This window comes from Antedon mediterranea, chromosome 5 (assembly GCF_964355755.1).
Source record: "Antedon mediterranea chromosome 5, ecAntMedi1.1, whole genome shotgun sequence".
NCBI classification, from domain to species: domain Eukaryota; kingdom Metazoa; phylum Echinodermata; class Crinoidea; order Comatulida; family Antedonidae; genus Antedon; species Antedon mediterranea.
In genome coordinates this window covers 2,278,287-2,305,496 of record NC_092674.1, presented here as the reverse complement: position 1 = coordinate 2,305,496, position 27,210 = coordinate 2,278,287, and the positions used below count along the sequence as shown (strand labels likewise).

General features: G+C 32.7%; 2 protein-coding genes across 2 annotated transcripts; both read right to left on the bottom strand.

Annotated features, from left to right (window-relative positions):
• Positions 1-39: 39 nt before the first annotated feature.
• Positions 40-26,850, bottom strand: LOC140049557 (sodium/potassium-transporting ATPase subunit beta-1-like). The gene is made up of 6 exons (XM_072094462.1): positions 26,647-26,850; positions 6,261-6,389; positions 5,639-5,749; positions 4,807-4,991; positions 4,559-4,663; positions 40-3,551 (listed from the first exon to the last, which is right to left on the bottom strand). The coding sequence occupies exons 1-6, from the start codon at positions 26,765-26,767 to the stop codon at positions 3,279-3,281; spliced, it is 924 nt and encodes a 307-aa protein (XP_071950563.1). The 5' UTR covers positions 26,768-26,850; the 3' UTR covers positions 40-3,278.
• Positions 11,002-15,081, bottom strand: LOC140049556 (uncharacterized). Its single transcript, XM_072094461.1, has 7 exons — positions 14,547-15,081; positions 13,914-14,051; positions 13,615-13,813; positions 12,538-13,430; positions 12,158-12,383; positions 11,846-11,992; positions 11,002-11,751 (listed from the first exon to the last, which is right to left on the bottom strand). The coding sequence occupies exons 1-7, from the start codon at positions 14,913-14,915 to the stop codon at positions 11,498-11,500; spliced, it is 2,226 nt and encodes a 741-aa protein (XP_071950562.1). The 5' UTR covers positions 14,916-15,081; the 3' UTR covers positions 11,002-11,497.
• Positions 26,851-27,210: the final 360 nt, after the last annotated feature.

The following is a 27,210-nucleotide window of genomic DNA, read 5'->3' as shown; positions in this document are numbered from 1 at the left end:
AAATACATATACAAACAAACGCAGTTTATTGAAACCATATATTGGTAGTGATGTTTAATAATTCTAAAATCAATTTTGAGATTTAACAAACCAGAATAGAACAATTTCTTAAATAAAATATTAGTGATTCTACTTGTGGAGTTCAATTCACATTGTGCTGCGATTGGTATGTAAATATTGTGGTATGTATAAAGATGATTTTGCACAATCAATACACTATTAACATTGGTATCGCCACACACTACACAACCATTTACAACTTGCAGAACTTGCAATTTGGTGATTTTGCCATTTGGTGAAAAATGGCTGTTGCAACTTTGATGGTTGTTACATTGTTCAGATTTCAGCGCATGAAAGCACATTGTGATCACACACAAAGCAAAACATTTCACAAAGTGTTTAAAACCTTTGGCATACTTATTACAGTTTAATCATAGAGTAATATAACTCCATACAACCTAAAAGTCTTCCCCTAAAAATAACCACAAAAGCATAAAACATTATAAATCAACATCAATAAAATCATTTTTTTGTTTTCCATATCTACCTTTGATTTACACTAAGAAAAACCACAACATCTACAAAATGTCTCAAGCATTAACATCAAACATTGATGAAGTATAATTAGTATAAAATTAAATGTGAATATTTTTAATTACATACTTTTCTACATTGATTACATCCTTCTGATAAACCAAACATTTTTAATGTTAATATTTTAACATATTGCAACATTGTAATGTTAATATTTTAACATATTTCAACATTATGTTAATATTTTAACATATTTCAAATATTTTAACATATTTCAACATTGTAATGTTAATATTTTAACATATTTCAACATTGTAATGTTAATATTTTAACATATTTCAACATCGTAATGTTAATATTTTAACATATTTCAACATAATGTTAATATTTCAACATTTTCATGTTAATATTTTAACATATTTCAAAATTTAATCTATTTATGGTTATTTTTAAGGGGACAGTAAATACCATATTAGGAAATTACATGTTTTGTACCATTGTTTAACAAAGTTGTGAGACTGTATTCAAATAGATTAAGCCATCCTACAAAATATTGAATAAAATGTATTATATAATACACGCAAGACCTAGTACATAATACTGACAAACAAACTTTATTATTATCAATTAAAATATACAGGGCTTACCAGCAAATATACAGGGCTTACCAGCAAATTAGCCGTAATCATTTTAACTCATGTATTATACTAATAATTAAAATTGAATGGTTAACCGGTTAACTAGGTCAACAAATATAACGTAACTTATGTATCTATTAAGTTTTTGGAGTGTTGTTTGCCTTATATAGACATGGATATACCTTATATAGACATAGATATGCCTTATATAGACATGGATATGCCTTATATAAACATGGATATGCCTTATATAGACATGGTGTTAAGTACAGATAGATGCCGAGTCAATTCAACAGGTTATACGCAGAAGCCATTTGGAATACTACTTTCATACAGTATAGATATACTATATGGCCATACTACTGTGTGAATGGGAGCTTACAGTATAAATATACTATGTGGCCATACTACTGTGTGAAAGGGAACTTACAGTATAGATATACTATGTGGCCATACTACTGTGTGAAAGGGAACTTACAGTATAGATATACTATGTGGCCATACTACTGTGTGAAAGGGAACTTACAGTATAGATATACTATGTGGCCATACTACTGTGTGAAAGGGAACTTACAGTATAGATATACTATATGGCCATACTACTGTGTGAAAGGGAACTTACAGTATAGATATACTATGTGGCTATACTACTGTGTGAATGGGAGCTTACAGTATAAACATACTATGTGGCCATTTTTACATCAATAAGCTTCACTCTAGTTTCAAATAACAATGATACAATATAAGTATACGCTTTCAAAATTTAATCAAAGCATTAATTCTTTAAAACAAAACATTATTTTTCTACTTTTTAATATGGCGACTTTTATGATATTTTATTGAAACAATGAATCCATTTTACTGTTAACATATTGCTATACAACACTTACTTGTAACATTCAAAACAACAGACGCATATTTGATTAATAAGTCAGCTCAAAATTAATTATCATTTATACAAATTCTCATGGTCTGATAAATGCTAAAAAAATTACAACATTTAAATAATACACATCTTTCTTACTTGTATGTAATCTTGGGAAAAACATTTTTAATTTGTTAAACTATAGATGAAAAAAATATTCAGGTTTTGAAAAACGTCTAAACTAGCCTATTCTAAAGTGCTGCCTATTAACACAGCGCCATGTCCATATAAAATTATACTGCAGATGAAATAAAGAGGCTAAATGCGAATACCGATATTAACACAACTACATGTCCATATAAAATTATACCGTAGATGAAGCGAGGTTTAATGCTGACACCAATATGGTTTCCTTTTCTTTTTTTACAAATATCTTATATTTATTCAAGATATGACTAAAACTGTTATCTTTATTTTAATAAATTTTGTAAACACCGAATTTGAATCAAGATTATACAGATTATAATGCAATATATATCTTGATCATAATGTCATCTCAAAAACAAGTTAAGGTATACATATTAAACTAACTCCCTATACAAGGTAACACGCCTTCCTTTATTCAGCTACTTTCGAATCGTTACACATCAATAAACACGCTCTGCATAGATTTCAACTAACAAGATCCGATTATGTTGTTTGGGGATTTCATTTGATTCAAAACAGGGAATATACGGGGTATCATATTTGGTATTTAATGGGACAACTCCTTCTTCTGACACAGATGACAGATGAAGACAAGGTCTAAAAGGTTTTATTCATTTTTTTATATTTTTTTTCTTTGAACTTTTTCAAAATATTGATTAACCAATTCCAAGACATTTTTTGATTGCCAACACAACCCCAAAGACTAGGAAGCAACCGGGCGTGAAAATTGTCTGCTCATGCTCACAAACATTTTAGAAAGCTTCCTAATATGCTGAAATGTTAAAATTAAATCAGAGATAGGAAGCTATTCCATCTGGCTTTAAACATGTTTAGGTTTCAGTCTAACCTCACTCCTTGTGCTTATTCAACCATATCGAAATAAGAAAAAACAAACATTAATTTGAGAAGAGATATTCATTAGTGACCAAAAATAACAAGTGCAGATATTAATGACACTGTGTTGATATTGATATGTTGCTTCTTAATCTTTAGGGTTGTGTTGGCAATCAGTAAATGCCTGTTATTTGCTGTTATTACTTTGTATTGATGGTCAAGTCTAACCTAAGTTCTGATGGAAATCCTGTGTCGAACAGCCCCGTACCGGGGGTGATGTTGGCAGCATAACTTTTACACACAAGGCGAACTTCGGTGTTCTTCTTAAAGAGGCTAAATCGAACTGCGACTAGAGGCGAAACGTAATCATTCTTGTAATTGTCATTGGCGGCGCCCAAGTACGGGTAATATTTGAATGATATCCCCGCCTTTGGTGAGATTTCAGTATTGTTTAGTTGGGTTGAGACATCTTTCTGTAAAATACATAACAAAAATATAGGTAATGCATCTAGAATCATTTATTTACTCTCATCATACTAAACTAACATCTAGAATTAAAACATACAGTTTCTATATTGAAAAAAATTGTTTTATTGTAATCATACACAATGTTTACTGCAGTAACTGCCTCATAAACATACATTATTGCAGTAAAAAAGTAGTTACTGCAGTAACTGCAATAGAATAAGTTTCACATGATCCCTTATATTATATAACAATGAAATGTAATAATATAACAATGTACATGTGCATGGTATAAATAAAATCCAAAAAAATAATAACATTACTAACGTAAACATGGAATGTATTAAACATGTTTAAAAATTCATTGCTTTTAAAAAACAACCCTGTAATAAATTACGTTATAATATGACAATCAGTAAATTTACATATGAAGTAGCAAGCGTAAGCTAAGTAAGGATTTTAGTCACCTGGAATACATGACTAATATGTATAGAGGAAGTGAAACACCGGCAAGTAATTTCTCTACTTGGTCATACTACACTATGGTTTGTGGTTTAGCTATGCTACGCCCAGATCAAAACTAGGCTAGTCATCCTAAAACCTTCTTACTCTCACATTCAGGTCATAGTGTTTGTCTCATAATATAATAATATATAACATAAATATAACTTAATAATTTGTTTTTAATGTATACTAGTTCTCTAAATACTTACATTAATGCCTTGTCTACAATATCAAAATGTGATGTGCCCATATATGGACATGATGTCATATCACTACCATATTTGGGCATATCACTACCATATTTGGGCATATCACTACCATATTTAGACACATCACACTTTTTTTGTCAAACTAGTTTGATAAAGTGTAGACAAAGCTTTACACTCACATTCAGATCATAGATGTCTTATAAATGTATTTGAACGCCGCCGCATGCACACAGCATTTGCTGTTTTACGTCACCCACTAATGCTCTAAATGGTCTTTCAAAAATAATTAAAAAAAAACTTACATAAACTTCACATCCTATTGTGATAAAGTTCTTCATATAACCATTATCGACAATTTCTTTAGGAACATCATCCTCGTCATAGTTTTCCGGTTCCCATCCCCAAACCTGTCGATAAAATAAAACCATATTTTGAAACAAATAATAACTTTAATTAAGTTTTCACAAAAGTGAATCATTTGTGATTTTTATATTACTTGAACCATGGAATATTGTAAAAAGATTTTTTAATAGCAAAAAACAAAACTAACCCTATTTAGGCCAATGAAAATACAGGGTGTGCCCAATTTGTAACCAAAGTCATTCTCTGGATTACACACACCATCCCCAAAAGCTTCCTCGATATCAAATTCACAAATTGTATCTCTGTCATCTGGACGAACACCACCATCAGTACAATTTACAGCATCACTATTTTTCATATTTTCTACATACTCTGAAAGTGAATGAAAAACAATTGCTACTGGTGCTTACATAGTATTAACATTCACACTGTATCAGCAATGATAGCTAAATACAGCGTTAAATGGTATTAACATTCACACTGTATCTGCAATGATAGCTAAATACAGTGTTACATGGTATTAATATTATGACTGTATCAGCAATGGTAGCTAAATGCAGTGTTACATGGTATTAACATTGAGACTGTATCAGCCATGGTAGCGGCTAAATACAGCGTTACATGGTATTAACATCCAGACTGTATCTGCAATGGTAGCTAAATACAGCGTTACATGATATTAACATTGAGACTGTATCAGCAATGGTAGCTAAATACAGCTTTACATGGTATTAACATCCAGACTGTATCTGCAATGGTAGCTAAATACAGCGATACATGGTATTAACATTGAGACTGTATCAGCAATGGTAGCTAAATACAGCGTTACATGGTATTAACATTGAGACTGTATCAGCAATGGTAGCTAAATACAGTGTTACATGGTATTTAGCATTGAGACTGTATCAGCAATGGTAGCTAAATACAGTGTTACATGGTATTAACATTGAGACTGTATCAGCAATGGTAGCTAAAATTTACAGTATCAGTAAATGTATATAGTATTAATTAGTACTTACGATCGTATAGCTTTCTCATCGGCTTTGTATATTTTTCATATGATTTTTCATCTTTCATATTAAATCTTATCATATTTAGTTTCTCTTCTGGTTGAGGTATCTGATATAATCCTAAAAAAAAGCACCACATATGGTGTTTGAGCTTATACTTAGAATTTGACAGTGAATAGAAACAGAGTGATTACACATATAGGGCAATTGGCAGTAATCAAGCACTCATTATATTTAAACAACAACAAAAAAAATTGGAAGTCATGCATTTAAATCTTTATTTAATCATCAGGAATGGTATAATATTGGTTTTGGATATGAGTGTAATATTTTGGTTGTAGCAAGGCGATCTAACAACAGGATGCTGAGCTCCAGAGATCAAAGGGTTTATCTGTGGCTGCAACACGATCAGTTCCACGCCCCTTAACACTGCGCGCCGCTAAGAATGGGTCCATAGTACAGTACATTTGGTATTTGTCGCAGCCAGACATAAGATCAATTCTGGTACTCTGCGATTTCTTTTGGAAGATACACAAACCAGTGTTACTGTAAGTGTTGTTAGTCTATGAGTGCTAGCTTAACTGGATAAACCAACATTGCACGAAATAGAATATGATTAACAACAACCTACCTGGTGTTCCAATATAGGAGGTCCATTTTGGTTTATCTTCAGTAATGGTCTGCAAGAATACTATTAACATAATAGCCCAAAAAATGGCTAAACAGGCGTAGAATACCAAGTAGAACAAGCTAATTTGAGCTGTGGATGAAAAGAAGAAATAAAGTTATAAAAGATACTGTATGTCATTTCAGTTTACATACAGTAGTTCTTGATAGTTTATATTACATACAGTAGTTCTTGATAGTTTATAAATATCATTGCTATCAAACGTAAACGTGCAGAGATCTGCGGATTTTAAAACCAGCTTAATTGGGCCAGTCAAAGACTGTCTAGGACAATTTGGCCAGCACGAAGATGTACGGTACAGCCAGCCTAAAGGTGCCAGGGACAAACACCAGATTGTATGACATATGGGTAACATTCTTACTCTTAGTAGGCCATGATGTAATGTATTGTATATATTAACTACAGTAGCAAGAAGTACAAAATACCTCTATAGCATTTCAAAACAAGCTCCATGCAAATGAGACTAAATGATGTCTATAATTTATACATTAAAATCCTACTATTCATAAATCTCCGCTGAGATAATCATAATTAGCCATTATAACCTTGATCATGCCATTACTAAATGTATTCAACTGCTAACATACTGTAGCCACACAACCAGATAGTGTTTTTATACTAATGCTAAAATGGAATATGATTAACATTACTACCTGACTAGCTATGTAACCTACTTCACCACAACACATATATTTCACTTTTCCCTCTGGGAGAATTTATTACTACAGCGAATACGGTCAGTAATTAACATTTTTCTGAAAATCGATAGAATTTTAAAATTGTTGCAGATGTACACACAAGTTAAGTAAAATCTTTGAGACGCTAGAATCCTAATAAGACACAACCACCAACTGTACACAAGTTAGGTAAAATGTTTGAGACGCTAGAATCCTAACAAGACACAACCTCCAAATGAGATGCATGGAAATCTGGGGCGGATCCAGAGGGGGGGTCCACGGGGTCCGGACCCCCCCTAAATTTTAAGGGTGCCCTTTTTTTAGAGGTTCAATATTTTATTCGTGTGACATATTTGTGTGTATATTAGTATGCACAGAGTAGGCTACACTAACCCCAAAAATAAAAACAGAAATTTATCACAATGAGCGCGATGTTAAGTTACGGCGGCCGATCAAAGAGCATCGTGAGAGGTGGTGACGCGTGATGATCTCTACTTAAACTTCTAAAAATAGATCGTTTCACATACTACAGAGGGCGCATGTAAACTTTTTACGATTCAACTCCGCGTACGTTACCATGCGCGCTATGTCATTGACGTGATTTAATTTGTCCATTGGTAAACACATTTTGATGTATTATTATTCTGAAAATAATTGAACTGTAAACATAATTCTTTTGAGTATTTGTTTATTTACATATCATTCCATCAGATCAACTATTTTTTATTTCCATTACATCCAACCAAACATGTAAAAAATGTATTTAAAATATCGTACTATCTAGCGCGTACGACCATACGCGGTAGATTGTTTACTCAAAAATCATCGAACGGTCATCCTACACTATTCAACTTTGTTCTTGTAGTTGAGCCTCTCATGACCTGGGATTTGTTTGACTTCCTACGCCAAGATAATATAGTTCTACAAGCCATGTGCTTTTTTCTTTGAGAAATATTTATTATAAGTGCAAAAAAAATGTTTTTTTCTCGATATCAAGCCTTTATTATTCAAATCTTTTAAAGAAAAATCACACATACCATAAAGAAGGTTCATTTATTTCATTTTTGAAACAATTATTTGTGAAAATTACGTGAGGCTCAACTACAAAACCACCATTTTGTGATATGATGTCATCGTAAGCCAATCAAAGCTGAGCTTTCCCGCGATCGGCAGAGCTCACGGCCGGTTGAATGATTTTGGATTCTGGCTATTTGATTGGTGGACGCGAATCACCCACAGCGGAATGTTTTCTCTCACGTACGTGTACCAAGAAGTCACGTGATCACTCTGTACTGAACGGTACTACACAAATTTAGAGCAATGAATTTGTACGAACTCCGTTAAATAAACAACTCTATATATTTTATAAACATTTAATAACATATTTTATTGATATTTCCAATGTTGATATATAAAAGAAATTACTATAAAACGTAATTATATGTAATTATTTTAGCGAAAAATGGCGCAATTTGTTTACAACGTTCGTGGCTAAAAACGATCATTTTCGGCAATGTTTTAGACCCTATATTTCGAAAACTACAAGTCAGATTTTCGTAATTCTTTCTTTATTAGAATATTGAAACAAAATACCAACAGATAATGTTTAAATTGGTTGAAAAATAACAACTTTTAATTTTGCATCGTTATCCCTGCTAATAAAGTGTCATTTCCGGCGAACTAGAAAGGTGCCATTTATCATGGATTTTGCGTGCGAGAGTGCCATTTCCGGCCATCTAAGTGTGTCCTGTAACAAAATTCGCTTCGCCACAACCCCCACCATGGGGGGGCTGTGGCTCAAATACTCAATATCTGATGTGCCCTTTTTATCGGCGGACCCCCCCTCTCAAAAATGTCTGGATCCGCCCCAGGAAATGATTACTTTATGGCAACAAAGTGCATGTTGTACACTAAACAATACAAGTCAATCAAAGCACCAATTAAGAGTGTTGAAGTGATTACTCTAGGCTACACCTTCAGCATCATTAATTTTAGCTTACATGTTGTACTGACCCAACATTTTACAGGCATCCCAGTTGGTAGATCAAAACATTTGCCTCGATTCATAAAGAAATAGTAATTTTCCCGAAAGCTTAGCTTCAGTCACTGATAGTGAATTTACCTTTTGGGTTTAATAATAAATATAAGTAAACAAACTTATCATATCTTTTCTTGTTTACTGTTGTCTGTTCAAAATATTCTTTTCAGCTTTAAAAGCATTAAGCAAATCATGAAATAATTATTTATCCAAATTTTCTAAGATTTCTAATGTAATTTTCCTGTCAAAAAATGTGCAACAACCACTGTCAGTGTCAGTACTTTCCATTAAATAAACATTCATAACATTCTTAAGAGTGACATTTAAAGAGTAAATATTACAACATATTTAATGTAATATACGTGTACATTGATGACATTCAATGGCAAATGACTCAAAATGGCCAATTTCAAGGTAAATTAATTATGAATGGGATTCGTCAACAGAAAGCCATGCAATTATCTCGACTTCATAAATGCTTATGTCATACAAGTTATATACAGTATTAAACTGATAGCATCAGACCCCACCATCTTAATATCTATCTCAAGTAAATTGATTTGATGGAATTTAAAGGTCCATTAGAATAGTAAAAGCTTAGTGTTATCCTCCAAACACTATAGAATATAGGCATTTTTTTCCCACACCACAGTACTTTCAGGATTTACCAATAGTGCTTTCAGTAGAATGTTCAGTACACAATAATAATAAAACAGCCAAGGTCGCCATTTAATAAATAATGTCACATATAATGTAGAGGAGGGCGCTATGGTTCAATTGCATTGTGCGTGTATTCAAAAGTGTACAGTACCACTGTATATCTTATTTCATACAAGATTCAGTAGAATGTTCAGTTAACAATAATAAAACAGCAAAGGTCTTCATTTAATTTTAATAATATCTACATATAATGGAGGGTAATACAGTTCAATAGCATAGATTCAAATGCGTACAGTACCACTGTCTATTTAAAGGAATGCAGTATTATTTCTTTTAAAATGTGTAGCATTGTAGATATAATTCATATAAAACGAAGTGCGGTAAAATTTTTTTGAAATTTATTGTTGTTTAGAGTAAAATCGATTTTGAAGTGTAGATTTTTCAAAAAAACCGCGGATTCTCTATGAGCCGCCATGTTTAACACGAAAACGAGGTTGTGACGTCATTGGTTTGACAGAGAAAATCATCCAACTGTGAGACTGCCCGTAGAGCGTGGATGCCTATATATACACAGAGCTAAATTAAGATGAATCACGGATTACAACCTTACCAATTAGAACCCAGAAGAAGAAGAAGAAGAAGAAGAGATGTGGAGGAAATAGAAGGTTTAGATAATATTGTCGCACATGAAGGAGAAGATATAGAATGGAGGAAAGTAAACAAGGAGGAATGGTGCCAATGCGGACGGTGTGAATTGATGGACACTGCTGTGGAATGCCTTTGTTGTCGGGAAATTGAAAATGTACGAGCGAAGATGAACATAGGATCAGAAAACGAAATGGCATGCATTTTAGACCATTTTGAATTCGAATTTGTATGTTTACATCCTGCAGTAATTAGAACTGCACTTGTTGCCCGGACAGACATTAGGCGAGACAGCATCGTTGACCCGATCCCGAACGAAACATTTCGCCTTCAGGCGTACAGGCAGTTCACCTACTGGGTGCATGACCGCCTTGGTAAAGCCGTACGACGAGTCATCCCAGCCTGCGTCGTAAACAAAATCAGAAAGGACTTTCCTAGCATTGATGGAAATTATGTTGGATTTAAAGAAGTCGAATAAATCGAATGGTATCAAGATGTTAATTCATAACATTTAATTATCGAATGCATCAAATAGTAACATTTTTTATAGCTAGGCTATGCCTACCTAGTTAGGCTAAATAAAAGCCATTTCCTTGATTATAAATTTTGTAATAGACATTATTAATATACTGTAACAAGAAAGAAGGGCGATTTATTTTAATTCACTTAACAAGGGTATGTAAATAAAAATTAAAAGCAACAAACAGTAACAAGTGTTTTCTGTTTATTATTTGTATGCAAGCATTGTATTAAAAGCTGTTCCAAAACAGGGAAGAATCAAATCCAATCAAAATGTAGTTATTTATCATCTGGCCGGCCAAATATGTGAAATATAATTCGCGAATATAATTAGACGTATTTTGCAGAAAGTTACTGAGCGTCATCTTACAGCAATTGCACAACAACACAATAATTATTATAATAAACATTTTTGCATCGGTAAAATTAGTTTATTCACTATTTTCAGAGAATTTCCTTCAATGCCTTTTTTTTATTAATTCAACCAAAAACTATACACTAATAATTGCATCAAGAAAATATTTAAGAAATTGTTTTTATAGTAATATAATATGTAAGGTTTCATCTTTAGCAGTTTAAAAAGATTTTTTTACAAAACAAAATAAGCATAAATTAGCTTTGTTGGTTTTAATGTAAACACACTATGAAAGCAGAAACCTAGTTCTAAAATCTTCAATCGCATCTTCTTTCTCTGGTTTCTCAGAAGAAGCAATGTTTGTTGGAAGATCTGGTCTGTCTACATAACGTTGACCTAGAACTATAGCGCTATCTTCACGTCGGTCACACACCATTTCCATCAGTCTCTTTCTAAATTCGAAGGTTTTGTCTACATAAATTTTCTTCAATACCCACTGCTTCTTGCGTTTGGGAAATGCCAGTCCAAATCGAAGAGTGCCTGTTAGGAAATGCACATAATTATTCCTCATTGTAAATATGTCTTTATAGATTACTAATCAACAAATTAAAGAAGCTTTTATAAAACTACTTACCTTCCTCAGTAGTTGCTTGCTGTCTACCAACATTCTCATTGTGGTCCATAATTGCCAATTGATGACGGGCTCTCATGCCTTCATAGCTGAAGTGTTCCCTCTTTGGACAATATTTTAACAACATCCCATGAAAAACCTCTAGCGATCCTGTAAGAAGGTTAAGCATTAATTTTATTATAAAAATTGTTATATTATAGTGTTTATTATTGTATGTTAAAGAATGTAGTATAGCAGGGCTTCTTTTGCCTTTAATTTATTCGAATGATCCCACAGCAAAAATAGTACATTTCATATATCTTTTTACATACATACCTGTGTGTTTAAAAAGTGCCATCTTGTGCATATCTTTTAGTAATTTAGTGTTCATAACAACACCCCGAAGTGCATCATGAGCATCGCTACCTGGTGTCAGCCATTCAATTTCATGCATGTCCTCCAATAGTGGGTCGTGACTGCACTTGTGGAATTTATCTGCACTAGCCCATTCATGGATGTTGCAGACGTGCTGTAGTAAAGAAAGCCACTTGTCCTTAAGGTCCTAAAAGTGAAATATAGTATAAACTATTAAATGAAAACTATTAACATAAATGAATGTTAACATAATAATCAATAAGAATGTACAACACATACTGTACTTCAATACAGTATATACAAACAAATCGTGATAAAAAAACAGCTTTAATATAACTTACAGCATAATCGCCATTGCAGGAAGCACAGCACCACCACAGATGATTTTTTATGGACGGTATCCAAAATCTAAGGTCTTCGCAACCTTTCTTCTTCGATTTTTCTCTAAGCTTCTTGGTGACGCTTTTAACAACATGAAAAATGTCAAACTCATGTTTTAATTCGGGGTAGTTCTTATTCATGTCGCTTGCAATTTGGACATGTCTATCTGTAGTCACTCCCACGACATTTACATCTTCCTCTAGAAGGTAGTCAATTGCCCTTGTGAAACCGACTCGCTCCATATTTGTTGAAGCTTGGCCTGGCGCTTCCGATACTTGGACAAGCTCAAAATGAATAATGAGCTCACTATTCTCCTCCATCAGAGAATATCCCAAATACTTAGCACTATGGCCAGGCGTGTCACTGCGCCCATCCCCACCAACGAAAATATCTTGGTAGCGAAATGCATCTATCCATATACCATGGTTTTCATTGTACAGATCATTTATTACAGGGAAAAGGTAAGACCTCTGAATATTGTAAAAATGTTTTTCTGAAAGCATGTGTAGTTTCATAGTGGTTGCAATGTCAAACATTTTTTGGTATGTGCCACCTGAAAACAAAATCGATGCCGCTAACTCAAGGTTTCCCTTTGCCATGTTTCGCACAAGTGGTTGTGATTTCCACCTTCCTCTGTGATTGTTGTGACATGTCCATTCAAATACAATCATTGTTCCCCGGTACAGTTTATGTATTTCTAATAGACTACCACACTCTTGGCATGTATTAAAAAGATGGTCCAATGACGACTCATAGACGAGGAAGACTCCATCACTCTTCTTTCTTTCAGCCGTATTAGTTTCAGAGTCACTATCAGAGCTGCTCGGTGAATATGAGCTATCAGAATCAACATCTGAAAAAGGCATGTTAGATAGAAAAAAATTATTTGATATTTTCAAGTACAAAAACCTCATCTTTTTTTTTAAAAACCATTCAAATCTTAGCTTTCTTGGTCATAAACAAATAAATGTATTGTAAATGTGCCCATAGTTTTGAGTTGCAGAACAAATAGTAAACATAAAAAGAATAAATAGTACCTTCATCACTGTCATTATCAGAATTATCTACTTCTGAATCTTCTTCTTCTGGAACTTGTGGTATGTTTTGTGGGATGCTGGCTGTACTTGAGGCCGATGGACATTTGCGAGTTTTGGCTACAGACTTGGGCTTTTTTTTAAACAGCTTCACATAACTATGATCATGCTGGATCTTTAGTGGATCTGCGAAAGTGTCTGTCTGGAATGTACAATTGTAATATTTTGATAAAAAATAGCATCTATATGTAACAATCATTGCATTCCATTATTTATTAAGAGCCTTATTTGTATACACTTACTTGTGTTGATGAGTTGACCTTAGTTACTTGTCCACATTTACACCCTTCCGAAAACAAAATCTCTGGCTGAATTACTTCTACCGAATCTCTTTGTATTGATGTTTCATCTAATTCCACTTGGCCCATATCCAAAACTTTCTGAAAATGAATGCATAAGTTAACCATAATCTGCATGTTAGACTTGATGAAGACATGAACAAAATACTCGATGTTACAAAAGCCAAGTGTAGCACCTGATGATCCAAGAGTAATTTTTATCACCTTAACTCAACTTCATTCATGAAACAGTAAAATGTTGAAATTTATTTTATATCTACATATTTTCATTTCGTTTTGTGGGAAGATGTTATTTTTTAACATAACTAATTAACACCACTAGGCCTAGCTTTAAAATTAAGGGCAATCAACTCAGAATACACAAGCCGTCTAGGCCTACTCCTACTACGGCAGTGCTGGCTAAAGCAGCTAGCCGCCTAGTTTAGTTAGAGGAGAAGAAAGAGAAGGGCCTCTCGCCTATCTATAGGCCTAACTAGAGCCTGTTTATAGTTTAATAAATACACAGTATTTTAATTATAATTATCAACAGAGCCGCGCATTATTATTTATATTTTGCTGTAGATTTTCGTAGCTTACCTTTTTAGGCCATCGCTTTTGTTCCATCAATTTTTGACGATCTTGTCTTCTTTTCGATGCTTCGCTGGCAGGTTTGATATGAGCAAGCTGTGTTGGTACAGCGTCCGGCTTTAATCGCCTTGTTGGTTTTCGACCGAGTGACACTTTCACAGAATTGTCTTCAAACATATCTTTCTCAAAATGTTCACTACACACTCGAGAATGTACATTTACATGAGGATTCTCTAACTTCAAAGATGCCACCCACTTACGAAGTAAATCTTTATTGTGCAAAGGCAATCGATGAAAGCTGACGTTAACTTTGTTGGTAGATTTCCTGTCTTTCCTACTTGATGCATTACTGCAACCGAAAGCCATACAAAATACCATAATTTTTGCTGGACGTACACGGTTACTACCGTTTAAATTAATAAATAAAAAATCAGCATACACTATAAAACGCAAAACTTTGAAGAAACGGGAAAAAAGCGAGAAATTACGGTGAAAATTAGCTGGACAAATACAGTCAACTGACACTACAGTGATATTCGCACGTGTACAAAGTATACGAAGATCCCGGATGAAGGGACTTCCGCCCCACCACCGATCGTAGCTTCCTGGTTTTTTTCCAAGATGGCGGAGCACCATTACCGTGGAACAAAAATAACTAAAAAATCGGATTTTTGCTATTGGTTTCAACTTTTTAATTTATCCTTTGTTTATTTTTATATACATTTTACTATATACACTAGTTTAAAAGAAATAATACTGGATTCCTTTAATTCTATACAGATCCTAAGATCTGAAATAACTAAGAGCTAACGAGAGAAATTGTCAATAAAATTTAGTTGAGTCATTGTCGTAGATCTTGTTCATTGTTGTACAAGTGGACGACCGCTAACTACATTCTACTCCTCGTTAAGAACAGCTTAACTACCACACTAATGTGTTGGGTTATTATTAATCCTCAAGATGATAGTTGTAAACAGAGTAAAGCAAATCTGACAGTATTTTTACCTGATGTATTATTATTAGCATTTTGAGGAAACTTGAGATATGCTTGAGATAATATCAAGTCATGTATATTCATTTGAAATAATGAGATGGCAATTGGTGTATACTAAGAAAGCCTATGAATATTCATTTGATATCATTAATGAGATGCCAATTAGTGTGTACTAAGAAAGCCTATGAATATTCATTTGATATCATTAATGAGATGCCAATTAGTGTGTACTAAGAAAGCCTATGAATATTCATTTGATATCATTAATGAGATGCCAATTAGTGTGTACTAAAGAAAGCCTATACATATTCATTTGATATAATTAATGAGATGCCAATTGGCGTATACTAAGAAAGCCTATGAATATTCATTTGATATAATTAATGAGATGCCAACTAAAGAAAGCCTTATAATCAAATACAACAGTAGATCATGGAGGTATAGAAATGTACTATAATAATTACTAAGCATAAAACTTACGATTTACTATACACAACAACCCAATGTATTAATATGCGAGACAAAATGACAATATATTCAATTAAAATATATTTTTTGAATACAAAAATAAACCAACAGGAAGAAGAATATTAATATTTTAATTTGAAAATTATTTTTTTCATCATATTTACAATAAATTCAGCAAACCCATATCATAGATAAAATATTCTGTGATTGAATTAGTAACTAAAATAACAAATTGAAAATAAAAGCAGGTGGGACACCACAGATGTGATTTTCAATAATCAATAGCAGCATTCTAATAAAACAAATCTTCATGTACTGTGTAACTAAATGTTCAGTTCATTAAATAATTGCTTTTGGTCAATATTCAAGTATGCCACCAACTTCATAATGTAATTTTCATGATTTGATTGAAGTAGTGTGGAATTTGTAATGAGCTCAGCAGTACAGTGATGTTTGCTAAATTATTCCACTACAAAAACTAAAATGATCAAATAATTTTTTTTGTAGTAATAATCCAACTAATATTTGCAAATAAGATTTGTTAATTACTGATGACTGCAACTTGACTGAAATTTGTGACTGATGGGTGGAAGTGTAATAAGATGACAACATCAAATTTTAATACCTTCTTGAGCAATTATTAATTGGACAAAATTGTAATTTGACACCCAAACTTTACTTGTTAAAATGACAACCTGTGTAAACATGGACTTCATAATCAACATTGATTAATTTCGCAAAATATCAAATAGAAATCCTTGAAGAATAAGAATACCACAGCTAAAGTCAATACTATGACAGCATACTTGTCGTCACGGTAACCATCCACATACAATAATTTTATGAATGAAAGGACAACGTCTACTATATGAATTACAAATTTAAATAAACACCTAAAACCTGTACTGAACTATTGTACTATACCTGTATGTTTGTAATCATAGTATTATTGTTATAAAAATTAATTGAAAATGTGCTTATACAGTATAACTAAATTATAAATAAAATCTTGGTGAGGCCAACTAAATATAAATTGTGAGATTCTAACTATTTAGATTCTCAACAAACATACAATTTTACTCAATTTGTGCAAATGCACTGTGTATACAGTATGTTGGATACATTTTATTTTAGCATGAATAAAAAACGACACTGGGAAAAACCTAGCCAAACCAAAGGCTAAAATTATTTATATTCCAATTCCAAAGTGCATTTAGTCATGGTTCTACAGCAGATACAGTAAACAATTTGGGAAACCGTTTTCAGACAAAAATACCAAAACTTCATGATCCACTGGTGGTGCTAGTAAAAAGCACTTAGCTGTAAAACTAGTAATTTCACCCACCACCTCACGAGGGTCAACCTACTCCTAGTGACCTGTTAACCTTTGACCCAATTGATAGGTAAATTCAGGTATTTGTAATCCTATTCATGAAGGCAATAGTAATTCATCCAACGATCTACTTATCAGCTTTTGTGTTTGCTTGCTTCACCTAATTCTACAGCCTGGTCAAACAATACACGCTGTTCCTGATTGAATACAATTTGGACAATTCAAGTGAAGCTATTTACTACAGTATACACCGGCATTCTAGAAAAAGCTGCGGCCTAATCTTCCTTTAACTAGCGAACAACAAAACCAAATAAACAATATTTACAGGCTAAAGTACGGTACTTATCAACCAATCTTTATACTGAAGTTAGTTTTAACCATTTTCGGATTTTTTTCAGAAATACCTGCACTATTTTTATATTCAATTATTTATAATAATAAAGTATTTTATTTATAAATAAAAGTAGAAAAGTATAATTTATTATAAATACGTGTACAAGTGTAATAGTACAACATTTAACATTTTTTCCCAGTAAAAAATATTGATTAATTGTGCAAAATAATTTAAAAGACATAATTCCGAACACTAAGCTACATTTAAAATTCGAGTTCCCATCAGCGGCGGAATCATGCTACATTTTAATGATTCAAGTGATCCGATTGGCTCACCATTTGCTAAGCTCTTAAAATATAAAACATGACATCACAAATACCTGGCTCAATAAAATAACACTCTTTCACATTTTTAAAACATCTTGACGCTACCAAGAGTATTGCTTTTTTTCTGCTGTTGTGGTAAAATATTTTTCTAGTCATTAGAGACTGAATTCTTACGACATAATAAAAATCTTAATGAGCTAGTGGGTGTTGAATGTATGCACAGCAAGTCTACAGGATGATGTATGCTTATGACATCACAGGGTAAACACAAGGTTTTTTCTACTTCTTCAAACACATCGCATATTGTACTCTACTAATATTATTTGCTAGCAGAAATTTCACAGTTCACAAATGAAACTACTGTTTATTGTGCAATATCAAAATATATTACAATGACAATTAATATAACCGGCTTTTGAGACAATTCATATTATAATGACGTTTAAATTTAAATGCAACTTGCCCAATGGAATACCTTAGAAATTAATGATGTATGTTTTTAAACAATACTTTAATTCTAGATAATAATATTTTACAAAAACTACAAAATATATGCATACAGTACAGAAAGAAAATACTGCAACTTTACCTACGAAGTAGCTTCGTAGATAGAACGTAGGCTACGTTGTTGGCTTCGTAGGTTCCATTGTTTGGCTTCGTAACCTCAATAAACAACTTTCAATGAGCTACGTTCTGAACTTCGTAGGGAGTTCGTAACCTAAATAAACAACCCTACGATGTTCTTAGTGAAGTAAGGTGTGAAATTAATGTGTTAAATTTAACTGGCGGAGGACAAAGTTGTAAATTAATAAAAAATAAATAATATTTTGTAATCGTAATCTTTTCCTTCGTGCGTGTTTACCTACTCAACGGCGAATATAAATATAAATTTCCCACGATGTATAACGTAGAGAGAGACACGATCCAACACAGGTGAACCGCGACGAACAGGCCAACTAATAAACATAATATAGCGAACGTCCAGTCCCATCAAGAAACGATGGCGAGAAAAAAATACATTGTTTGTTTGCATTGTCCATGCTCTACGAACCACCCTACGATCGAGGCGTAGCCTAGATTTCATAACAATACATCATAGGCTACGAACAATACATCGTAGGCTACGAACAATACATCGTAGGCTACGAACAATACATCGTAGGAGAGAACAATACATCGTAGGCTACGAACAATACATCGTAGGAGAGAACAATACATCATAGGCTACAAACAATACATCGTAGGCTACAAACAATACATCGTAGGAGAGAACAATGACCTACGTTCTACCTACGAGTAAATACGAAGCAGTAATTTCTTTCTGTACTGTAAGTCTAAAATGTGCAGTACAAATTATGTGTACATATAATTTATTTTATTCTTTACCTAACCAACTCAAACACACAGCACATTATTTACTGTAAATTATTGTGATAAATACCAATGTCATATTTAGTTCTGTTTGTAATCAAAATATTACAGAATATTTTGTAAAATGATATTTAAAAATCCAGGGTCCGTTTAAGGACAACCCTGGGAGAATACAGTGAATGAATAAAAACAACCTGATTGCATTCTTCTCAATAAATAGACAGTTAAATTATAATAATAATAAGTTTTAGATATAAAAGCTGAAAATGCATTTGTCCTAGATGTGTATGATTTAATGTTGTAACGTCGTCGCTATAATCAGTATTTTTGTAATATAAAATTACAAATCATTTTATAATTTAATACATGTGACAGAAAGTTGTTACCATGTTAGTTACAATACTACATGAACTACATTACAGTGTGAAAGGTGTAAATTGCAATAGCAATGAAGAACAGCAATGTAATAATTGTAATTGCAAAAAGAAGAACATTTCAATTACTATGTGAAATTCTTCATATTCATATCATGGTAGTGATATGCTCAAATATGGTGGTGATATTCCCAAATATGGTAGTGATATGCCCAAATATGGTAGTGATATACCCAAATATGGTAGTGATATACCCAAATATGGTAGTGGTATGACATCATCATGTCCATATTTGGGCACATCACATTTTTTATCACATAAAGTTTGATAGTGTAGATAGAGCTTTATGTCCACTTTGCATTTTAATTTAGATGCTTATTTTTTTTAAATAATTAAAACAACCAGCACCAGCACCAGCACCAGGAAGTAAAATGCATTGTTTGTTAAATTCTTCAACTGTATGACATGACAAAAACAAGTTGAATGGGAGCCAACAAACAGGATTTCATTCAGTAGTTGAATGGTGTGACAATCTATTGATAATAGTAGAATACTTCTGAGCCATGATGAAAGAAAGGCTTAGGAGGGAAATAATCACTATGCAGTACACATAAAGTAGGAATGACATGGACCAATGTTAGACTATAAAGTAGTCGCAGCTTGGACCCACGTTAACATAAAAGTAGACGTGGCTTGGACCCACGTTAGCATTTAAAGTAAAGTTTTGGTAAAAAATAGGGCTAACTCTTGACAATTTTTTGGCAGTGTATACCACAGAGAGAGATGGGTAGCCTAAGTACAGGTAACCCTGGAGTACAGTGTATACCACAGAGAGAGATGGGTAGCCTAAGTACAGGTAACCCAAGATGATTTAAAAGATGCAGGTCAGTTAGTGATCAAAGTACACCAACCACAATTCACTGGGACAAAGGTTACTACAATAGTTGCTGCTGTTCTCACAATCTACAACCTTTCCCATCACTAAACTTTTAGTACAAACTTTAACTTCTCATTAGGGAATCTACGATGTCAATAAATCTCCAGCAAGCTTTTAAAATGTACTCCATGTCAAAATACAACCCAATCCTACTAAATATTTACAACAGTGGTAGTTATTTAGTAATAAAAAGATTTTTTTTTTCTGTTCTTTTTATAGAACTTGCACATTTAATCTAACACTTAATAACTCTATCCTGCATGTCATTGCTAAAGTACACAAGATAACGTCATTGCAAAATGCAAATAAGATAACAAATTGACAAATTTCTTGAGGTACAGAAGATGACATAAGTAAAGATGGCGACTGACAAAATGTAGATGGCATATTTGAACTAAACTATCTTAGGATTCTCTGGGTGGGGTATTCTGTCCATAGGCCACATCAACAAACTACTCTACTACATAACAACAATTCAGTAGGCTTAGCTACTGTACATGAGAAGAAATATATTCAATAGATCAAATTAATATTCATAAGTTTAAGTTAATATAATATTCATTAGGTAAAATTAATATTTATTAGATAAAATTAATATTCAGTACTATAATTATTCAAAAGGTAAAAAGATATTCATCAGGTAAAATTAATATTCATGAAATAGGTAAAAATATATTCATTATTAGGTAAAATTAATATTCATGAATAAAAATGTATTCATTAGGTACAATTAGTATTCATACAAAGTAGTAGATAGTATAATACAATTGATGCTGACATCATCAGCTGTTAGTGCACATCAAAGGGTTTCACCTGTGCTACTGCTTGGAAGAGGAAGAGGATGGGGAATATTTACTGTTTCCTCTCTACACCATCAATCATGTAACATCCATTATACCAAGAATGATGAGAAAATGAATCAAAGGTGAACACAATTACTGGTATTAATAATATAATATCAATGTACATTTGAATGTAATAATAAAGAATCAAGCAAAATAGCAATAATAAATAAATGTTGAATAATTCATTTGATTAATATATTAATAGGGATTGGCTTGAAAGTTTGGATTATAATATTGTTAATTCATAGGAGATGGCAGAAATCAATGAAGAAGATCCCTTTTAAACCAATTGAACATGTTAATAATATATAATTAGCCTGCCTCTGGTTCATAATTTAAATATTCCAAATAGAAGTAGGTACAATTTATTTATGTTCACTTCAACGTCATCATGTTATTATACATTATTGATTATTTTCAGCTAGCAACTGAGTGACCAATCTGGAATAAATGTTAAAATGATGATTTTATCCAATTAAAAATAGCTACACTCAAATTAATTTGTAATAAATTAAATATAGAGTACAATATACAATATATTTAAACTAGATAATAATAAATGGTAGTCTTATAAGTAGTGCCTAATACAATGAATCTATAGTAAGCACTTGTAGTACCTAGTATAGCTTTAAAACATGTATTGTACTGTATGTGTACAACTTTATTTTAAATATTTGTTTTTGAATTATACATACATACATACATACATAGTTGTTTTATGTAATATACAAATTTATAGATAATAAATATTACTTTGTCAAACCAAGTTAAAACAAACCTGATGAATCTATTCTCCGATGTTATATAAACTTATGATGGTTATGATTCTGAATATACAATTTGTATACTACCTACTGTGTATTGGTTGAATTCAATAATCTAAACGTGTCCATGAATTAGCTAATTATGATGTAACACTAATAGACATAACGACAGTGCCTATTATAAATGTACATCGTACAGTAAGCCTACATCAATTCATTAATGTTTTAAGATCATTTGAGAACACTATTGATTGACAAACATTATTACCAATGGAATAATCAAACATTCATGTTATATGAGAATCATGTTTCCTCACGGTGTTTTGTTTACATCTTAACTCACTCAGTCATGTGACAGTTACGTTAATTGTTTTGCTTCTCTGAAGCAGGCGATATAGATCTTCATTAAATTAAAGCCATGTCTACAACTGTGATAATCCCAAATATGGTAGTGATAAGCCCAAATATGGTAGTGATATGACATCATCATGTCCATATATGGGTACATCACATTTTTTTGTCATATAAAGTGTAGACTAGATATATTAAACTGGCTCGTCATTGTAAAATTGAAATTAATGGTTATGAAATACAAACAAGTAATTGGCCCATACTACTAATGTTCACACATCATGAATCGCAAATACAGTACCGAAATTTTGTCAAAACTGTTTTTTAGTTAATTTTTAAAAATTTCATACACATCAAACAGCGAGTAACTCGCCAATTACAGGATGGATAAACTATTTTTATAATTAATCGTACTTAAAACCTAAGTCTTATTTGAGGCTTAGAGAGAGTGAAGTTAAAAGAGTCGTGAGTTACAACCCTGGCACTAGGACAGGATTGAACCCTGGACCTTGCGATTGGAAGGCAAGCACGTTAACCACCAAGCTACAGTTCCACTACAAATTATCCTCCTAAAAACACATACAATTTTTTTTTTTAAACATACAAAATAAATACGGAAAAATAACACATGTTCACAAGGTTAATTGCGATAAACGTGAGAAGGAAACTCAACTATGCGGTGTACACTAGTACAACAAACAGTACCGTATATTTCGGTGTATAAGTCGCACTTTTGACACGCAAATTTGACCTCTAAATTAAGGGTGCGTCTTATACACCGAACATAAATGCCTCACCACACAAATTGTACATAGGCCTAGGCTATCGTCACCTCGTTTGCTAGGCCTGAGTAGGCTAGGCCTAGCTACAGTAACTAACTAACGTAACGGCAACCTGCTTCTGCCTAGGCCTAGTTTTCAAGTCATTTTAGTATGATGTTATACTAAATATGATGAAAAGATTTGTTCATTATGGCGCTCCGATAAAATTTCATTTGTAAACGTTTACGTCGTACGATTGGAATAGTATTTATTTATACAGTAGTTATACGCACGATCGCCGTACCCCAAGCGCAAGCCCTTCTTTTGGTGGCACATGGTGTACGGTATTCGACTAGTATATTCTCCAGGTGATTATAGCATGGACCTAGCGTACACACTTCTCGGATACATAGATACTAATCGAATACGATTGTCCGTGAAAACGTGCGCCCTCTCGAAATGATCGAGCGAGGCTAGCCCACACACGTGCGTGTTACACACACGGTCATGCACTCGATGTTGCGGCGAAACTCATGAATAACAAGTTAGAAAGAACTTGTTGAGGCTGGGCGCGGCCGAGCCTAGGTAAGAAAAAACCTAAATAAAGGACGCCGTTGTAGATATAACAAAATATATAATTACAATAATATTGATTACAATTTAAAAAAACATTGTTTTGATGAAATATAAGGTGCGTCTTATACATCGACGATATAAAAAATACCGATATTTTACTCTCAGTTGGGGGTGCGTCTTATACACAGGTGCGACTTATACACCGAAATATACGGTACATTGGAATCATACACAGTAGAAACCGGTATTTTTAGGCACAAAAAACACTTGTTGTTGCAAGGAAATAGACGCATAAGTACAGTTCAGTCATATCCCTTTACTAATATCCTCAGCTATCAATGAAAATCCTATGATGCAAGGTCAGGCAAACACCAAAGACTTTACACAATACAGAATAAAAACCACACAATTAACACTTATACCAGCACACTGTATCTTTACACAGGGTTTTAAGAGGTTTATAAAATTTCAGATTGAATAGGTTTTGGTAAATACAGCTACTAGTAGTAGTACTGTCAGTTCTATTCAAATTTAAGTCATAAAACTAGCGCTATCTTTGTTCACAAGAAAGGTACTCTGTACACTACTTTGTAGGGTACAGTATGTTAGTACTGCAATGGGTACAAGATATGAGTATTTTAAACACACTCGGAAACAAGGAAAGACAACTGGCACTAGAATTTGCTAAACTCTCCAAAGTTTATACCGGGATAAAGCATATCAGTATTCCTATCATCCTTTTATAATAATTAAAGAATTAAACACATAATGTTCTCGGCTAATAGTTCATAGGTCATGTCACTTTTAAAGTCAGCACATTTTGTACACAATGAGTTGTGAGCCATTCAGTCTATCATACAGTCCATCTACCATGTTAATCAATACTTCATAACTTACTGCAAAGGTCAATTAATCATTCTGCCAGAAAGGTCAATTATTAACAGCACTGTACCTGCTATAATATTAATAGCAGTTTAGTAGTTCATATGATTATCAATGTTAACATTTATCAAAGATGATTATAAATATTAAATATGATTATAAATTATAAAAGACAACAATAGTGTAATTACTAAAGTTGTCAAATTTATTACATAAATTAAATAATATAGTTTTTTTAATTCGCAAAGGTATAACATTGTCAATTTGTTTTGTTGCTGTATAAAAACATAAAAATATTTTTTTGTTAACAGAATTATCTTAATTTTCAATTAATGTATCGCTAATATGCTATATTGCATTTAAACTATTAATTTATCTCTCATCATTTTTCTAGTGAATGCCTCAGCAGGGTTACATTGCTAAACGAACTTGTATGGAATTTGAACTTTTAGGATACGATGCTGCTACGTAACACGACCAGTAAATTGTGATGTAACATCCATACATTTGACAGGTGTAACAATTAACATACAAGAAGCGGTAACTAATGCACTACTGTAGCTCAGTTTATTACTACTGTACGCTGTAATATTAAAATATTAAATACTGTGGTACATAAATTAGTTACCATATTTAATAAATTTTTGCTTTGTTTCTTAAATTTTATGACAATTTTATCAATTTCAAAAATATTTGTACTGCAACATAAAGAAAATACTGTATTACCAAATTAAAATATTAAAAACAATATTTCTCCTCAAACAAACAAACACATTTTGTTTTTGTGAACATTCTTATATTCATAAATAATGAGATCTTACTTAGAGTAAATGACAAATTCTAGTTCAATTTTATATACATATTCAATATAGCCAGTTATAGCGCAATAAATCATTCAAAAATGAAAGTGGTCACATGATCAAGGATAATGTAGTCTACTTATGTTAGTTGTTACTTTTCAGGATTAATAATTCAACAGGAATATGGCACACAAGTAACAAACACAATCACATGACATCAACGTAGTCTCTCTAGTTTGAAATTATTTTTACTTGTTCCTCATACATATTCCCGATTCATAGGAATATTCAGAATTGTTTGTCTGGGTGGCGACCATCGGTAAAGTAAAGGAGGCGTTTCTTGTTTGTTTAATAATTTTTACAAAATATTATTTGGGCGATATTAAAAGTGTGCTGTATATATATATATATATATCCAGTACAGAATATTATAAATAATAAATATAAACACAAATTTAAAAAAAAAACTAATTCAAAATTCCAGTAGGCCTAACTAGTACCTAAAATATCACACCCCTACTACTACCAACTTTACTTGACTAAGCATAAGTAACCACTACACTTGTACAACTTAACCTAGCTAGCAGCTAGGCTTAATACATTTTGGAGTCGGTCCAATTTTACCGGCTTAATGTCAAAGTTCATTGGAAAATTTCATTTCTAGGCCGGTGCGGTGAGTAGGCCTAGTCATCTTCCGCAAATAAATTAAATTTAAATGTGTGCCATCCAAATATGTTGATTGTAGAAGATATTTAATAAAAATAAACAAGCTGAAATAAAATCCCGGTAGAAATCGGTTCCCATAAAACGCCTAAAAACTGAATTAAATTGACACGTAAAATACCTAATCGATATCACGATAGCAAATAATGGACAGTGTTTAAACAGCGTCGAGGTCACCACTGTGTTCCCCCGGTTGATCGTAGTATGATAGACGGGTCCATCAACCGGCTTCTCACTCGGTCCGCCGGTAGCAGCCCTACACTCACTTACCCCAGCTTTTTCCATTCCTTCCCAGCACCGTTTTTTCTTCACTGTTCCACAGGAATTTCCTAAAGGAATTCCATTGTATGCTCGCTTTTTGCAAAAACGTCAATTCGTTTTCTTTTCCCATTATTGTGATGTTAACTTTCGTGGCTCAAGAGCTGCACTACAATCTATTTTAACGCGTGCACCAAAGAAGGAATTAATATGTATGAGCCTAATATCCCGGATGTGGTTAAAATAAAAGAGGGCGTCATCTCTGTAAACAACAGGATACGAGACCAAAAAGTACAGTTCTTCGACATGGGTTTTAAATTAATCTATATTTATTTTGTAGGGCCTATACAGGAAGATGACAACAATATGTAATTTAAAATTGAATAATTGTTTTCCATATGCTTTCCATATTTATGTTACATAAAAAGTATTGTATTGCTAGAAGAGACGATATGAAAAGGAAATAGTAGTGCCTAGTAGGCCTAGATAAAAATTCATTTTATCATCGGAAATTGTCTTTCAGATGTGTTAAACTAAGCATGTCAACACATTATTTAAATTGATTTTTTTTTTAAA

What these genes read in the sequence shown, in the direction of transcription:
- LOC140049556 (XM_072094461.1), bottom strand. Translation starts at nt 14,915, where the DNA reads ATGGTATTTTGTATGGCTTTCGGTTGCAGTAATGCATCAAGTAGGAAA. An exon ending in AGGTCAACTCATCAACACAA is followed by an intron (nt 13,814 to 13,913) that starts GTAAGTGTATAC and finishes TGTACATTCCAG; the next exon opens with ACAGACACTTTCGCAGATCC. An exon ending in GCAAGCAACTACTGAGGAAG is followed by an intron (nt 11,752 to 11,845) that starts GTAAGTAGTTTT and finishes ATTTCCTAACAG; the next exon opens with GCACTCTTCGATTTGGACTG.
- LOC140049557 (XM_072094462.1), bottom strand. Translation starts at nt 26,767, where the DNA reads ATGGGAAAAGAAAACGAATTGACGTTTTTGCAAAAAGCGAGCATACAA. An exon ending in GATGAGAAAGCTATACGATC is followed by an intron (nt 4,992 to 5,638) that starts GTAAGTACTAAT and finishes ATTCACTTTCAG; the next exon opens with AGTATGTAGAAAATATGAAA. An exon ending in CAATAGGATGTGAAGTTTAT is followed by an intron (nt 3,552 to 4,558) that starts GTAAGTTTTTTT and finishes TGTATTTTACAG; the next exon opens with AAAGATGTCTCAACCCAACT.